General features: G+C 32.4%; 2 protein-coding genes across 2 annotated transcripts; both read left to right on the forward strand.

Annotated features, from left to right (window-relative positions):
• Positions 1-1,186: 1,186 nt before the first annotated feature.
• LOC104878078 (uncharacterized) lies at positions 1,187-2,663 on the forward strand. The gene is made up of 3 exons (XM_059737745.1): positions 1,187-1,335; positions 1,460-2,019; positions 2,189-2,663. The coding sequence occupies exons 2-3, from the start codon at positions 1,672-1,674 to the stop codon at positions 2,468-2,470; spliced, it is 630 nt and encodes a 209-aa protein (XP_059593728.1). The 5' UTR covers positions 1,187-1,335; positions 1,460-1,671; the 3' UTR covers positions 2,471-2,663.
• Positions 2,664-5,241: 2,578 nt separating this feature from the next.
• LOC100247700 (uncharacterized) lies at positions 5,242-9,681 on the forward strand. Its single transcript, XM_010647795.3, has 8 exons — positions 5,242-5,887; positions 5,985-6,134; positions 6,227-6,481; positions 6,595-6,741; positions 6,842-7,081; positions 7,348-7,533; positions 8,023-8,453; positions 8,778-9,681. The coding sequence occupies exons 1-8, from the start codon at positions 5,338-5,340 to the stop codon at positions 9,384-9,386; spliced, it is 2,568 nt and encodes an 855-aa protein (XP_010646097.1). The 5' UTR covers positions 5,242-5,337; the 3' UTR covers positions 9,387-9,681.
• The last annotated feature ends 7,363 nt before the right edge of the window (positions 9,682-17,044 follow it).

The following is a 17,044-nucleotide window of genomic DNA, read 5'->3' on the forward strand; positions in this document are numbered from 1 at the left end:
CACATGAATAGCAAGCAATGACTTGAATTTTCAACCGTATTCACCAAGTTTTAACAAACCTTTCTTTAATTGATAGAGATTGTCCTTTAGGTAATTTTCTCTCTTTTATTACCTGTAGAAGTTAGTTTGTTAGAGCTAGAACTGTTGGACAGTTTGTCCGCTAACTGTACCTCCTCAGTCGTCATCCCCATGAACGAAGAAATTAACTTAAAGGAAATTAATTTAAGCAATTTCAAGGGCGATCTCCTTGGAAGTAGATGAGAATTTTCCAGGTGGAGAAAAAAACAAAAGAAAAAGGGTAACTAGGTATATTTAGAAAACATTATTCCTGATTTATCATTTTTCATCCACCAGTTCAATAATTTTAATTAAATAAACTTCAAGGACATTATTAGATAAAATTCCATTTCCGAAATAAACTTTCACTCTTTGGTGACAGTTTTTATTTTTTATTTTTATAACAATTTCAAGAAAATGATTGAATATTGAAAATAAAACAGGAGTATAAGAAAAACTAGAAATTTGGAACCATGCCCAACATGGGGTTTAGGTTAGCATGAGCAAGGTATTTGAATAGGTTCGGGTTAGGTTTATACTAACTTAAAAGTATTTGAATAGGTTAGGGTTAGGCTCATACCAACCTGTTGAAACCGAACCATTAAATCGTTATTTGTTTATTATAAAACCATCAGAGTGCTTAAACCTCTCTTAATTACACAATAAAATAAATTAATTTTCCTTTTGCAGAGGCATAAATTTAATATATCAATTTCAATTTTTTTTCATCCCAAAATTTTTAATCATCTCATTGCATTGTATGGAAAGAATCGTTAAATCAATACCCTCAAATTATATGCATAAAGTTTTGATCTCAATCTTACTAATAATAGAGCTGCTTGCTATTATTCTTGTATCAGATCTGGAGCAGGGTATTGATTTAGTGTCGGTTCTGCTTCTGAACGCTTCTCTTTTGCAGAAAAAAAAAAAAAAATGGAAAAGAAAAAACGAAAAGTTTTCCCTTGTGATGGCCAGGCATGCTTTTTTATGGGGTCCATAATGTTCTTTTCTCAAATCTAGCGTAAGGTATCAAATTCAATTTGCTAAGAATAAAAAATTTGTGGGATCCCTGCGCATATTTTCATATACAAAGTTGGTTCCTGGTTTTCTCTATATATATGTGGCACCATCTTCACCATGCCACAAACACGAATTTGTGGAGCAAGGAAAATGAAACACCTCTACAAAATGTGGCAGAACTGACCATTTTCACTATGCATTGGCTGGAGAATACTTTGGTGAACATTTATTCTTTCCCAATTTAGTCCACACACAAATGTAAGGAATGCTTAATTTCGAGGTTTTGTCTATATGTTTTCTGCTGTGATGATAATATATATAGGTTTTGTTTATATTCTTGTCCAATAATTCTAATGAACACTTATCTTGTGGTGCTCGACAGATTTGTCTTCTCAAATAATCCATCTTTATAAAGCACTTGTTAACTATGCCAACAAGCAAGGAGTCTCCCCTCTCCATGTAAGATTTTCTCTTGTTGGAAAAAGAATGCTCTATGGCTAGCTAGACTGCCACAGGCTTCTTGCCATACTGTAGGATCCTCCTTCTCACACTGTGGCACCTTGTTATGAATAATCCACATATGATGAAATTGTAATGGAATCCAGTCGCAGCAAAAAGGGTTCCAGCCAGGCGGCATGTCACTGCATATGCTGGAAATGTAGCAACTTCAATCCATCTGTAAGGACACAGAACTGCCCTGACCTTTACTCCTTGGCCATTCATGGCATTGACTCAGGGAAGAAGAACATAGTGTTACTACCGATGGAGAATAGGCATTCCCATGTGTATCAGCTTTTACTGAAGATAAATATTCCGAAAGATATACTGTATTTGGTGGAGTGGATGATAAAGGGAAAAGTGCATTGCATCTTGCTGCTATGTTTACTGGTTATCATCTTCGCTCTCTCCTTATGCTGCATATGGGAAATCAAGTGGTATAAGGTATGAGACATCAATTTCTCTTTCTTTTTAAAGGCTTTTTCATTATGTACCTATCGTAAAATACAAAATCCAGCCACTAGATACTAAGGACATTGGCTAGCTATTTTTGAGTAATTGGTTTTTGTGGTATATCGTGATTTTCCTTTTATATACTTGCTTTTTATGGCAGTACCAGACAATAAAACATATTTTCTCACATGAACACGAAGATCTGGTGCAAAAGGGTGGACAATGGCTGGCTAGCAAAGCCAATTCATGCCGGTGGTGGCTACTCTCATTGCAACTGTTGCCTTCACCACATCAGCAGCTGTACCAGGAGGCACCAAGAAAACAGCATTTCATATCTTTGCAATTTCGTGACTTATCGCTCTTTGATTTTCAGTCGCCACATCTAGGTATCAAGAACAAGACTTTGGCTCTGATTTGCCCAGCGAGCTTTTGGTTGGACTAACTTCTCTTTTCACATCCATATTGGCTACCTTGGTCATTTTCTGTACAGGCCACTTCTTTGTTCTGAGAAAGAGCTCAGAATTGCCGCACTAACGTGCCTTCCAGAAATATTTTTTGCAATAGCCTAGCTACATATATCAGGCTACTGTGATATTTTTTTTATAATGAATAAGAAACAAGTACTCTCTTTTGTATGCTATTCGATCCCTTCATATTATACTCTATTTAGGTTTATAAGAGCATTGAAAAAAAAAATGAAGAGTTCGAGAGTAATTATTTCATTAAATTACTACTCCATTTTTTATAAATGGCACATAACTATCTTAAATGATACATATTAATATAATATCAAAGTGGCAGATGCATTACACTAAGAACAAAAATAACCTACTTTATTTATGTTGGGCTCAATGTTTTAGAACCAAACAGTAGCAAACAATTTGATCAGTCCAACCATTGATTGGGCCCTGATCTGGTTTGGTTCACCATATTCGATAGGAGATGAATTGGACCGGTATTGATCCGAACCACCCATGATCCAACCACTGAATTTGTGGACCGGCTCAGCTAATTCAAGCCTATGTGAACTAACATTTTTCTCTTTTGACAAAAGTACAACTAGTGAATGGGCCGAGACTTCACACAAGCCTGAACATCGCCCATAAGTAAGGCATCTAATAACCAACATGTATCAATGTGTGGGTGGCATTCTTTAAAGATTGTTTTTGTTTCTTCTAGATGCGGGATTTCTTCAAATGGTTTGTTTTATAATAATGTTATACATGCTTAGGCTAGGTTTGAATTTTGAAGAGGCCCTTTTGTGGGCAAAATGCTAACATGGACCAGAAGGCAATGACTGGCCTCTTGTTTGCACATATGCATTTAAATTATATATACACATTATTTTAAAACTTCAAAATAAATATAAATGTTTATCTATATTATAAGATGATAAATATTAAAATAATATAGTTAAAAGAATTAATAATTTTTAACATAGTAAAATAGTGTATACATATATATATATGTAGCAATTTAAATTTGAGTACATTTAATTTTGACAAATAGACAAGTATTAATAAGTCTATATGTTATCCTTATTATAATTTAAGCATAAGCAATCAAACGAATTTAAAATTTTTAATTATTTATACATTTTATATTTTATAATTCTTTTTAATTTTAATAAAATATAAATTATATATTTACAATGTCACACTTCAACCATTTGTGCAAACCATGACCTAATAACTTTTTCAGTTAAATAAGCAAATAAATTTTGAAAACATGATTATTTTTAGTTTTGGGATAACATTTAAAAAAGAAAAAGAATTATCAAGAAAAATAATTTTCTCATATATTATTCTCTTATTGCCAGAATTATATGATTTGTAATCTTCTTGGTAATGATTGCAGTATTCTTCTTAGCTCTAATTTGTTTCAACTTTATGTTTTGGTTTCTTATAAGCAATACATCTCATTATTTGGTAAGAAGTCCTAGCTTTGATTCTTGTGTCATAATGTACTATTTTACTTTAATTTTAAATGTTAAGTTTTTGTATATATGGTATATATTTCTTTTAAATAATGTAGAAAGAAGTTACTATTGAAATTTTGAATAATAAAAAAACATTTATTATTAATTCATATTTATTTTTCTTAGCAAATGCATATAAATATTAAAATTTTTGAAAAGGGAAAGGTTTCAATCCCAAATTTAATTTATGCTTTTGAAAAAAAAAGAAAAAACTAATTTATCTTATTGTTTAATTATTGAAATTTTAACAATTCTATGGTTTTAAATTTTGAGGGAAATAAAAAGAACACCTAAGAACACCTTGTCCGAAAAAACCATATTTTTATGTGGACAAGATTTTTATAATAGTTAAGTTTCTTTCTTCATTAACAAAACTTCAATTTTTACATGAATTAAGGTTCCAAATTGTGTTCTTATTATTCCAAATTTCTTTAATACTATGTTTTAAACTAATTTCTAGGATAAAAAAAAGTTTAATTAATGGAAATGAAATAAATTGAATTTCATTTTATTTCATTTCCTTTATCTTTTAATTATAAGAAAGCATCAACTCTAAATTTTGACATGCCCCTCAAATACAATAGGTTTCTATAAATTGAGTCTTAAAGTTAAGATTGAGGGTTCTATCCCATTTTATTAAGCAAGTTGCTAATAGGAAAAGGAAATTAGTACTTTACTTCTTTTCATTTAATTTGCCTCACTTTATTAATTTATTGGTCATATATATTCTTCAAGAAGTCAATAGCACTTCACTTTTCCTTTAAAAAGAAATGCTTTAAATCACTGGCTTAACATCATTCCTTGAACTTTTGCATTTGCAATTTTGTTTCTTTTCCTTTTACTTTTTATTTTTTTATATCTACATTTATATATTCCTAGGGACAAAATAATGCTTTTCTTTTTCTTTTTAGTTGGGCAAATTTGTAATATATATATATATATATATATATTTATGAGAATGAAATTTTAGTTTTGAACTTAATAAAGAGAATTTTCACTTTTGCTTTTTTATTTTTGATTTTTAGGGTTATCGTGTTCCGTGAATTCAAGACAATGTTTCCTTCGTCTTTATCTTTATCTTTTTCTTTATGGAAATGAGGGAAAGGATTGGATCCATTGTTTTTCATGTATAGTGTTCTTAATTTATTTTTTCATTCCAATTACAATATGAAAAAGAGATATATAGCTTTCACATTTATAATCACTTCCATATTTTTTTGCATCTTTTTTTATAAGGCATTAATGCAGATGATCTTTTTTTTAACATTAAGGTATCTAGCTAGCTAACCTCCAATTTATTTATAGGAATTGCAGATGATCAACTTTGTGATATGAGTTCCAATATGGCAGAATACACTGGATCTGGAACTACAAAGAACGATGAAGTTAGGAGAAAATTATTCGACTCTGCTATGCAAGGCAAATGGGATGAAGCGGTGCAAGTCTACGAGCAACAACCCTGGCTCCGCCCGGAAAAGATCACCGAAGGTGGTGACACACCACTGCATATAGCTGTCCGGGATCGCCAAGAATGGGTAGTTGAAAAAATGGTTAAGCTTGTTGGAACTCATTCTCAACAATCTGAGGATGTTCTGAAATCAAAAAACAAGAAAGGGAATACCCCTCTCCATTTAGCAGCATCGATAGGTAATGTTTCAATGTGCGAATGCTTCACTAAGGAGCACAATGATCTGGTAGGTATTTGTAATGAAGATGGGGAAAACCCCCTCTTCTTGGCAGCTCGCCATGGTAAGATACAGGCTTTCATTTGCCTCCTAGAGAAAGCTTGTGAAACAGGTCTTGCCTCTAGCGACAATATCCATCGTAGGAACAAAAAAGGCGAAACAATTATTCATTGTGCCATCGCTGGAGGACACTTCGGTAAGCATTACCATCCACCCATCATAGTCTTGCACATGCATGCACTCTGTAAATTAATCTTAATAAATAACAGTACTTGTGTTTTTCTGCTTGACAGAACTAGCATTTCTAATAATTGAAAGATATAAAGATCTCGGTAGCAGCCGTGATGAGAAAGGAGTCAGCCCTCTCCATCTCCTGGCAAGTCAGCCTACTGCATTCAGAAGTGGAACTCGCCTCAGCCTGTTTGACAAAATCATTTATCATTGTAAGTCCACGTCTCTTCCCAACCAAAATCCAATCCAACCAACTTAGCAATCACAATATTATTAAGACCAAACTCCTTTGTCATTTTACAAGGTATATTTGTCCTTCCAACGCATTTTGGAGATGCCAAGAAATCGGACAATCCAGCAGAGAGGCAAACACTTGAGAAATTGCTGCCTGTGCCTTGGAACAACATCAAAGGACTGTTTTTCCTTATAGTCAAATTTATCAAAATATGCATTAATCCTTCAGGTGGAGAAAAAGCAGAAAACGCTAGGAGGGCCTTGGATGAGGAGACGCCTGCACAGGCGATCTTTGAACAAGGGTCGGCTTCCACCCCTGGTCAAGGTAATGAGCATAGGATTTTAATTATATTTGTCAATATTAATTATTCATTATGAAATAATGTTTTTCTGTACAAATTCATTCATGAAATATCCTCACTCAACCTCCTTTTACAGGTGCTCATGAGCACAGTAAAGAGGATAAAAAAAAGGTGGGGTTGAGTCAACGTCCAGATGATCTACGTAATTTTCCAGTGAACTATGATACTTGCTTCAACTTCATCAGGCTTCTAATCCAAGCAATTCTCCTAGTCTTGGGAATAGGTAGGACACCATGCTACCATCCCAAACTTCTGTATTATTATATTCAATTCAATATAGGTAGAAGGCTTAACAATATTTGTATTTTGTATGTACTTGGAAGGGCGAAGTTATATAAACAAGATACAGAAGAAGAAAGAGAAGCACGTTTGGTCTGCTAAGATCTTGGAAAAACTACTTGATAAAAGTAAAGGCCATTGGTATGATAGCACTGGAAAAGATCCTGTATACACGGACAGAACAATCCTTTACGAAGGGGAAAAATCGATGGAAGCTCCATGGTCGGATTTGCCAAGTAAGACACCCGAAAAGGTCCCGGAATATGAGGAAAGCTCCAAAGAAGGTAAGAAAATAAAAACTTTAAATCTGATTGAATTATTTAATGCGATATTTGATTCACGAAAAAGTATTAAGGAAATGCATCTAATAATGATGGTTTTGAAGTGCCAAATTAGTGTTTATAGTTTAAAATATGAAAATAATATTTTGATATTTTGTTTAAGATAACTCTTTTTTTAAAAGTATTATTTATGTTTTGGGTGGTTTATGCTTTGTACAAATACTTCTGAACCTTCTGTTATTAATATTTGTGTTGTGAATGAATGATAGGGACAAGTGAAAAAGGAGTTGGTAATGACATGCACAAACAAGTCGAAAGTTCTACTAATCTCATGCACAAACTACTCGAAGAAGCTCAAAGATCTACTGGCCTTATACACGAGCTACTCGAGCAAGCTCATAGATTACCTACCATGAATGAAAACAACCAAAAATGGCACAAAAGTATCAAGGAAGGTAATTTGTCTTTCAAATCAGCTAATTTGAAGGAGAATAAAAATTTTCATAAACACTTAGACTGTGCTTGATTATTGAAAAGTACTAAAGAAAGTAAAAAAATGCTAAAAAAATTATGTTTTCTTTGTTGGTTTTATTGTAAAAAATACAAAAAAAATAATTAAAAATAATTAAAAATTTATACATTTTTAAATTATTTAATCTTCATAAAATAGAGGAAAGTAAGAGAAATGAGTTTGAAGAAGTATATAAAAATAAGTTATAGACTATAAATTTATTTTTATTTTTTTATTTTTGTTTTACTTTTTCTCTTTATTTTCATTTTGCTTAGATTTTTCCTCAAAATTTTTGAAACCAAATCAGGGTTGTTTTTTAATGTCATGTAATATAAAATTTTGAAAATTAATTAATTATAGTGCGCGCCCAACTGGTTTGAGCATCCACTTTAAAAAAGTTTTGTAATGACATGTTCAATTAACCTTGTGACAGATTCAAATTGGGCTCTAATGCAAACGATGTGTAAAGCCGTCAACCAAACTGCGAAAAAATTGGGTGATGAGCTTCTTTCAGGAACTGAGAATAAAAATCAAGAGACAGAAAAATTGAGGACACCCGTATTAATTGCAGCAAAGAATGGTATCAAGGAAATGGTGGAGAGCATCCTTGACTGTTCCCCCATGGCCATTCATGACGCTAGCCCAGAGAAGAAGAATATAGTACTATTGGCCGTCGAGAATAGGCATCCCCATCTGTATAAGGTTTTACTGAAGAGAGTGAATAACATGACCGATAGTGTATTTGGTGCAGTGGATGATAATGGGAATAGTGCGTTGCATCTCGCTGCAATGTTTACTGATGATAGGCCTTGGCTCACTCCTGGTGCTGCATTGCAAATGCAGTGGGAAGTCAAGTGGTTTGAGGTATGAGAGACATCAAATTCTCTACTTTTTCTTTTCTTTTTGTTTTTTCAAGTCATATTTGAGTCTATGTTTGGTTCTCAAAAAATGGGAAGGAAATAAAATAAAGAGAAAAAAAATAGAAGGAAAGAAAATGTGAAAAAAAAATAAAAAAAAAATTTTCTAGTCTATAATTCATTCTTTTCTTAAAGCATTATCCATTATGTTTCCATTGTAAAATACAAAATCTAGCTCTTAGACATTAATCGAAGACCTTAATTATTGCCATCATGATTTTACTTCCTTTGTACAATAACTTGAACTGTGTGTATTTGCTCTTTATGGCAGTATGTGAGGAACTCCAGGCCACCAAATTTCTTCCCCATCCTCAACAACAATAACGAGTCCCCACAGCAGATTTTCACAGATAATCACAAAGATCTGGTGCAGAAGGGTGGAGAATGGCTAAACAATACAGCCACTTCATGCTCTGTGGTGTCTACACTCATTGCAACCGTAGCTTTCGCCACATCAACGACTTTACCTGGTGGCAACATGGACATTACTGGACTGCCCGTTCTTGAGCTGAAGCCTGCATTTCATCTCTTTGCAATTTCGTCACTCGTTGCACTTTGCTCTTCAATCACCTCCACTATCATGTTTCTTGCCATCCTCACATCCAGGCAACAAGAAAAAGACTTTGCCAAAGACCTGCCCGCAAAGCTTTTGGTTGGATTAACAACTCTTTTTCTGTCCATATTGGCCATCTTGGTCTCCTTCTGCTCTGCCCACTTCTTTGTGCTCCAAAAAGAACTCAGAAATTATGCACTTCCAATATATGCTGTGACGTGCCTGCCAGTAACTCTTTTTGCCATAGCCCAGCTTCCATTATACGTTGATCTCATATGGACTACTTTCAGCACAGCGCCTCAGCTTCCTTTGGAGGACAATACCTAGGGGTTGTTGCATGATTTTGCATGCCTTCCACTTTTGAGCTTGATGGCAATGCTTATTTATTTATTTGTTTGTTTATTTCACCTCATTTCTAATTTTCCTTTTCTAGTTGACTCCTAGAAAAGCCAACCTTGTGATGGCCAACTAGGGTTTGGGTCCTGGTTTTTCTTTGTTTTCTTTTTGTCTTCATTTTTATTGTTTGTTCTCTTGTGAAACATCTGATGGGAGCTTTAAGATCTCTAATGTCTGGCTATTTTCATTGATATTTTTTATTAATGAAGTTGATATTGTTCTCTAAGGTCTGGTATCATGAGTAATTTGGTATGGTCCCAAAATAGTCGAGAAAGATGACAAATATAACTTCGAATGAAATTGTTTGATAAAATTAAATGTACTTGGAAAAGAGAAATAATATGAGCACCATTAGAAAAGAGTGGGAATTCTCGACTCATCAACAGCAACTCCATTAATGAATGAAAATTTTCATCTAATTTTGTCCCTTACGTCTATAAAAATTATTTCATTCCAGAACATAGCCAAGATCGTTTTTTATACATTTTTTCATCATGCAAATAGGGCACACATTTGGCTATGTCAGCAACGCATAAGACAATGAAGACCATAATTTCATTTCATGAATTAAAAATTTTTCATCAAAGAGAGAAAGAAGGATAAGAAATGTTTTTATGTTTTTATTTTTGTAGTCGTTCTTACATTTTTATATTTGTAGTCATTCTTACATTTTTATACCAATTTGTCGGACACACAATTACACCACTCTCTTATTCAAATATTATATAATAAATTTATAGATACTCTCATTTAAATAGAAAATTCTCATAATAAAATATAAAAACTTTTTTGGGATTTAACAACTCAAAAATAGAAACTAAAATATTCATTATTTAAAATAAAATATTCTCTCTTGACTTTTAGAGACTAAATCCAATTATAATATTTTTAAAGTTTTTAAATGAGGTTTAACTTTCAATGGTCTCTCCCCCGTCCTTCCTCCCCCATTTTTATTTTATCATTTTCACCATTTTCTTAGTAATCAACTAAGGAAAAAAAAGTTAAGACTAATAAAAAAAACTTAAAAGTCAATAAATTATTTTTATGTGTTATTTTAAACTTTTTTAACTTTTTTTTTTATATAGAGATTAAATAATTTGAAAATGCATAAGTTTTTAATCAATTTAAATTTCGTTCAATTTTCTTTCCTATTTTTCATAGGAAAACAAAATATGAGAAAATTGTTTTTCTTGACAATTATTTTTAATACTTTCTTAGAAAAAAAAACATGTTTTAAAATTGAACTAATCATTGCAATGTAAAAGTTATTGGATCCTGGTTTACTAGTCATTATAAATATATAATTTACTTTTTATTAACATTCAAAATAATTATAAAATATGAAATACATAAATCATTAAAAATGTCTTATCATTTTATCATTAATATTGGTTGTTTAAATTATGATAAGGATGACTTATAGACTTAGTAATACTAATGTTATTTGTTAAAATGAAATAAGATTTTATTATTTAAATGTATTTAAATTTCAATAGCTACATATCTATTATTCTAATACATTAAAAATTATTAATTATTTTAATATTTATTATCTTATAACATAGATAAATATTTATATTTATTTTGAAGTTTAAAAATAGTGTGTATATATAATTCAAATGCATATATGCAAAAAAAGAGGTCATAGCTTGTTGGTCCATGTTAGCATTTTACCCACGAAAGGGTCTCTTTAAAGTTAAAATGTAGCTTATTGTCACAAGATGCTTCAAATGACCCTTCCCATGGGCTTATATAGGAGGTGGAAAGTTTCTAGAGACCCTTGAAGATATCTACAGTTAGCTACAAAGTGGAACAATATGAAAACTTCTAGAGAGGGATAAAGATGTTCACACATCTCTACTCTTGGCTAAGAGAGCATTGGAATAGTGTGGGGTATTCTGGAATATTCAAAAGTCATCTTGTACATACCCTTGTACATAGACCAGTGTAGGAGCTTCTAAATTATTCTTGATTTGTAAGGAGCCCTTCAAGGTTCTAAAGACTTCCTAAGGTGCCTATAAATAGGTTAAGGCCTCATTTGGCCAAGGCACCACCCAAAACCACCCAAGAACCTAACCAACCAAAACAAGTGAGTTCCAAAATACTTGTAAAGTTTCGTTTGAGTAATAAAAACTTCCATTTTTCAAGAGTTGCCTATTAGGCCTTCTAAAACTTCCAAGTCGTGAGCATCTTAGCCTAACAAGCTAAGTATCGGGAGTAAGACTGACTTAGCAAGATCAAGTGTCTTGACTTGTCTAAGTGCCACATGAGCTTAGGAAAAGATTAAGTCCATGACACTATGCATGAATAATTGTAAAACAAACCATTTGAAGCAATCGCACATCTAGAAGAAACAAAAACAATGTTTAAAGAATGTCATGCACAGAGTGACATGTTGCTTATTATAGGCCTTTAGTTATGGCCCATGTTTAGGCTTGTATTAAGCCTTGGCCCACATGCGAGTTGTACTTGTGACGAAGGAGAGAAATGTTAGTTCACATAGACTTGAATTACCTAAACCGGTCCAACAATTCAGTGGTTGGATCATGGGTAGTTCAGATCAATACCAATCCAATTCATTTCCTATTCAATATGGAGAACTAGACCAGACCAGACCAGTGTCCGATTGACAGTTCGACTAGTTGATTTGTTTGGTTTCTAAAACATTGAATGTAATATAAATAAATTAGGTTATTTTTGTTTCCACTTAGTGGTAATGCATATGCCACTTTGATATTGCATGAATATGTACTATTTAAGATGGTATTGTGCCATGGTACAAAATGGAGTAGAAATTCAATGAAACAAGTGTAAAATTTGATGAAGAAGGTAGAATAACAAGTTAAAAACATAACAAAGAAAGAAGAAGATGATGCAAAGATACAACGTGGTTCGACAATTTGCCTACATCCATGAAGGGGAAAAGAAAGAACTTTTCACTATTGCCGAACTTTATTAAAGAATGGCTCCAAAATAAAAATGCAAGATGCTATCACCCTCCTAGACAAGTCAACAACCATCATAAATTTTGAATAAAAATAATAGGAGCAAATCAAGGTAAATCCCTCTAAATCAGCCATCGAATGAAAAATTAATATTCAGCTTTGGATTCTACTCCTCTGGAAACATGATTCATTCTTCCCTCTACCCCAATTTTAACGATAAGTACTCTAGAACTTTTCATTTTTTTCAAAATGTTCTTATAAACTTAAACAGAATATAATATGCATGGAAATGATTGAATAACATACACAAGAGAGTACTTGATCCTTGTTCATTATCAAAGAAAAATCACAGTAGCCCGATACATGTAGCAATTACAAATATTTATATGCCGTGGGTAATTTTCGAATATATATATATATATAAATTTTTGTTTTTTTGTTTTTTTTGGATTTCTATAGTATGAAGGATTCGAGCACGGGCCGGCATTCTTGGTCTGAGGGAGGAATAAAGGAAACGTCTATGGGTGGCCAACTTCCTCAACCTCCACAATGGAGCTAATGCTATTGCAAAGAATGTTGCTGGAAGACATGTTACTGCACATACTGGCAATGCGGCACTTCTGAGTTCTTTCTGAGAACAAAGAAGTGGCCAGCACAGAAAATGAACGAGGTCTCCAATATGGATGTGAAAAGAGAAGTTAGTCCAACCAAAAGCTTGCTGGGAAAATCAAAACCAAAGTCTTGTTCTTGACACCTAGATGTGGTGAAAATCAAAGAGCAATTGCAAAGATATGAAGTGCTGTTTTCTTGGTGCCTCCTGGTACAGCTGCTGATGTGGTGAAGGCAACAGTTGCAATGAGAGTAGCCACCACCAGGCATGAATTGGCTTTCCTAGCCAGCCATTGTCCACCCTTTCGCACCAGATCTTCGTGTTCATGTGAGAAAATATGTTTTATTGTCTGGTATTGCCATAAAAAGCAAAGTATATAAAAGGAAAATCACGATATGCCACAAAAACCAATGACCAAAAATAGCTAGCCAAGGTCCTTATTTAATATCTAGTGGCTGGATTTTGTATTTTTTGATAGATACGTAATGAAAAAACCTTTAAAAAAGAAGAGAATTTGATGTCTCATACCTTATACCACTTGATTTCCCATATGCAGCATAAGGAGAGAGCGAAGATGATAACCAGTAAACATAGCAGCAAGATGCAATGCACTATTCCCTTTATCATCCACCCCACCAAATACAGTATATCATTCAGAATATATATCTTCAGTAAAAGCTCATACAGATGGGAATGCCCATCCTCCATCGGTAGTAACACTATATTCTTCCTCCCTGAGTCAATGCCATGAATGGCCATGGGGTAAAGGTCAGGGCAGTTCTTTGTCCTTATAGATGGATTGACGTTGCTACATTTCCAGCATATGCAGTGACATGCCGCCTGGCTGGAACCCTTTTTGCTGCGATTGGATTCTATTGTAATTTCATCATATGTGGATTATTTCTAACAAGGTGCCACAGTGTGAGAAGAAGGATCCTACAGTATTGCAAAAAGCCTGTGCCATAGAGCATTCTTTTTCCAACAAGAGAAAATTTTACATGGAGAGGGGAGACTCCTTGCTTGTTGGCATAGTTAACAAGTGCTTTATAAAGATGGATTATTTGAAAATACAATTCGGTCAAGCACCACAAGACAAGTGTTCATTAGAATAACTTAAATTAAGAAATCTATCGCAAGAGTCACAGCTTGAACCAGGAACCAGCTTTGTATATGAAAAACATGCAAATGGACCCCACAAATCTTCACTTCTTATTGAAATTGATACCTTGCTCCAGATTTGGGAAAAGAACATTATGGAGACCGGCCGGCCCCATAAAAAGCATGGCTGAGAATCACAAGAGAACTTTTCTATTTTTCCTTTTCCTTATTCTATTTTTTTCTAGGAAAAAGAGAAGCGTTAAACAGCTTTATTATTAATAAGATTGAGATAAGAACTTTATTCATGGGATTCGAGGATATTGATTTACTAATGGTTTGAGAAAACTAAGGCTTTATGATTCTTTATCAAAATGCAATAAGATGATTAAACCCAACATAGCAAGCATGATGTTCAATGCAATGGCCTTGTCCATACTGACTCAATTCATGTTGGTGAACCAATACAAAATCTTTTAAATGACTCTATCCATACGACTCAAATCATCAGGAAATCATAAAAAAATCTTTTTAAATGGCTTTGTTTATGTTATATATATATATGAGGAAAATTCCAAGGTACTGAATGGGTGCCATTTTGAACTTCCAATGTGAGCCACTAATGTGGTTATCCTTGATGTGTCTGACCATATCTTGACTATTGAATATAGGAACAAAGAAATATGAATCACTCCCTTAGCCGGGCAGTTCTTAATTCTTTCAAATGATTGTGATCATTTCCTGCCAGTGGTTATCCTTGATATGTCTTAACAGAATCTTGATTATTTAATATAGAAACAAAGAAATATTAATCACTCCCCGAGCTTGGCGGTTCTTAGTTCTTCCAGATGAATTGTGATCAATTCCAGCCAGTAACATTTTTTTTTTTTTTTTGTTATGGCTTAATTTGCAATGTATGATCTAATGTTGCCCATTTTTAAGAAGTGAAATAGTGTTGTGACGAGGAGAATCCCTAGAGTTCTACATATTCTTTTCTTTGAGCTTCTTGATGTAATGTGTTTTTGAAGGCCATATATTGCATGGTAATGAGGCTAAAAATCATATAGTAAGGTTGATTTTAGTGATAAATAGGCTCCCAGGTCAATTATATGCTACCTTGCATATGCTTGATTTTCTCACATTATCTATTTAGTTGTTGATGTTTACAACAAGTTTCAAGAATAATGATTGTCTTAGGATCCTTTAAGCGACATCTTGGAGGCAAGAACAAACTGAGTAGAGTTAAAGGGTTAAAGTCACATGAATATCAATGACGCATTATTTCAACCAATCCAAATTCTAAGGATAGTCAAGGGGGTTAGAGATGTTCAAATTAACTCAAATAAATTGTGTTAAATTTACAAATAAACTTGAATTTACATTGGTATTCATCAAGTTTTAAAGAACCTTTCTTTAATTGATAGAGACTTATTACACGTAGAAGTTATTCTTCAATTGACATCTAGACCAGTTGGACGCTTTTGTCCTCTAACTGTACCTCCTTAGTCATCATCCCCATAAACCAAGAAATTATTATTGATCCAATTTGCATTATTCTAACAAGTGTCAATAATCTTCTTGGTAGTGAATATTGCGGTATTCTTCTTGGCTCATCTTTCTATTTTGGTTTCTTATCAACAATACTTTTTATTAATTCTTAAGAAGTCCTAGCTTTGATTCTTGTGTCATGATATGTTATTTTACTTTAAATTTGAATACTAAGTTGTTGTATATCTACAATATATTTCTTTTAAAACATGCAAAAAGAAGTTATTCTTGAAATTTTGAATAAAAAAATTATAAATAACATTTTCATTAATTTAGATTCATTTTCTTAGCAAATGTATATTGATTTTAAAATTATTGAAAAGGGAAATGTTTGTTAAGAAAGAAAAACACAATATTTTCAAAAAATATTTTTAATTTACTTGTTTTTTTCATGACTGTTTTAAAAAATAATTATACAAACATGTAAAATGATTAAAAATAAAATATTAGACATAAATATTATTTTTACAAAATATTTAACAATTTTAAAAATATATTTAAAATATTTTAGGTTTTCAAACGGATTTTTGTTCTATAAAGCATTATAAAATAGTTTTCAAAAATTATTTCTCATAACAGTTTTAAAAAATAGTTATCAAATAGACTCTAGATGAGTAAAAGTATCAATTCTCTTTTTGTTATTTAATAAATGAAAAGAAATAAATAAATCCCCTCCAACAACCTTGAATGTGCACACTTCATCAATCTATTAGTTTTAAGAAATATTCTTACTCCCTTTCTTTCTCACTTGAATCCTTAGTATCTCATTTCCCAAAATTTTCTAAGCTTAATTTAGATTTTAGTTCTATTGAAACTTAATTAATTTCCAAATACTAAAAACTGTAATCATCTATTTTCCTTCAACTTCTTCTTTTCATTTTCTAAAAGAAATTAGAGAAAAAAGGAAAATAAACCTGCACTCATAGTTCTTGCTCGAGAAGTACACAATTATGCTTCTGCAATCATTTTTCGAAAGATGATTAAAGATTCTGAATGGGTTGCACACAACCTCTCAAAAATGAAGAAATAAAAAATGGAAAACTATTATGGTATATGGAAGTGGATGAGAATTTTCCAGGTGGAGAAAAAAACAAAAGAAAAAGGATAAGTAGCTAGGTATATTTAGAAAAAATAATCCTGATTTATCATTTTTCATCCATCAGTTTAATAATTTTAATTAAATAAACTTCAAGAACATAATTAGAGAAACTTCCTTTTTCGAAATAAACTCACATTTTTGGTGACAGTTTTTATTTTTATTTTTTATAACAATTTCAAGAAAATGATTGAATTGTGAAATTAAAATAGGAGTATAAGAAAAACTAGAAATTAGGAACCATGCCCAGCCTAGGGTTTAGGTTAGCATGAGCAAGGTCTTTGAATAGGTTCGG

This window comes from Vitis vinifera, chromosome 7, assembly GCF_030704535.1.
Source record: "Vitis vinifera cultivar Pinot Noir 40024 chromosome 7, ASM3070453v1".
In the NCBI taxonomy this organism is placed as follows: Eukaryota; Viridiplantae; Streptophyta; class Magnoliopsida; order Vitales; family Vitaceae; genus Vitis; species Vitis vinifera.

What these genes read in the sequence shown, in the direction of transcription:
- LOC104878078 (XM_059737745.1), top strand. Translation starts at nt 1,672, where the DNA reads ATGGAATCCAGTCGCAGCAAAAAGGGTTCCAGCCAGGCGGCATGTCAC. An exon ending in GGGAAATCAAGTGGTATAAG is followed by an intron (nt 2,020 to 2,188) that starts GTATGAGACATC and finishes TTTTTATGGCAG; the next exon opens with TACCAGACAATAAAACATAT.
- LOC100247700 (XM_010647795.3), top strand. Translation starts at nt 5,338, where the DNA reads ATGAGTTCCAATATGGCAGAATACACTGGATCTGGAACTACAAAGAAC. An exon ending in CATCGCTGGAGGACACTTCG is followed by an intron (nt 5,888 to 5,984) that starts GTAAGCATTACC and finishes TCTGCTTGACAG; the next exon opens with AACTAGCATTTCTAATAATT. An exon ending in TCTCCTAGTCTTGGGAATAG is followed by an intron (nt 6,742 to 6,841) that starts GTAGGACACCAT and finishes TGTACTTGGAAG; the next exon opens with GGCGAAGTTATATAAACAAG.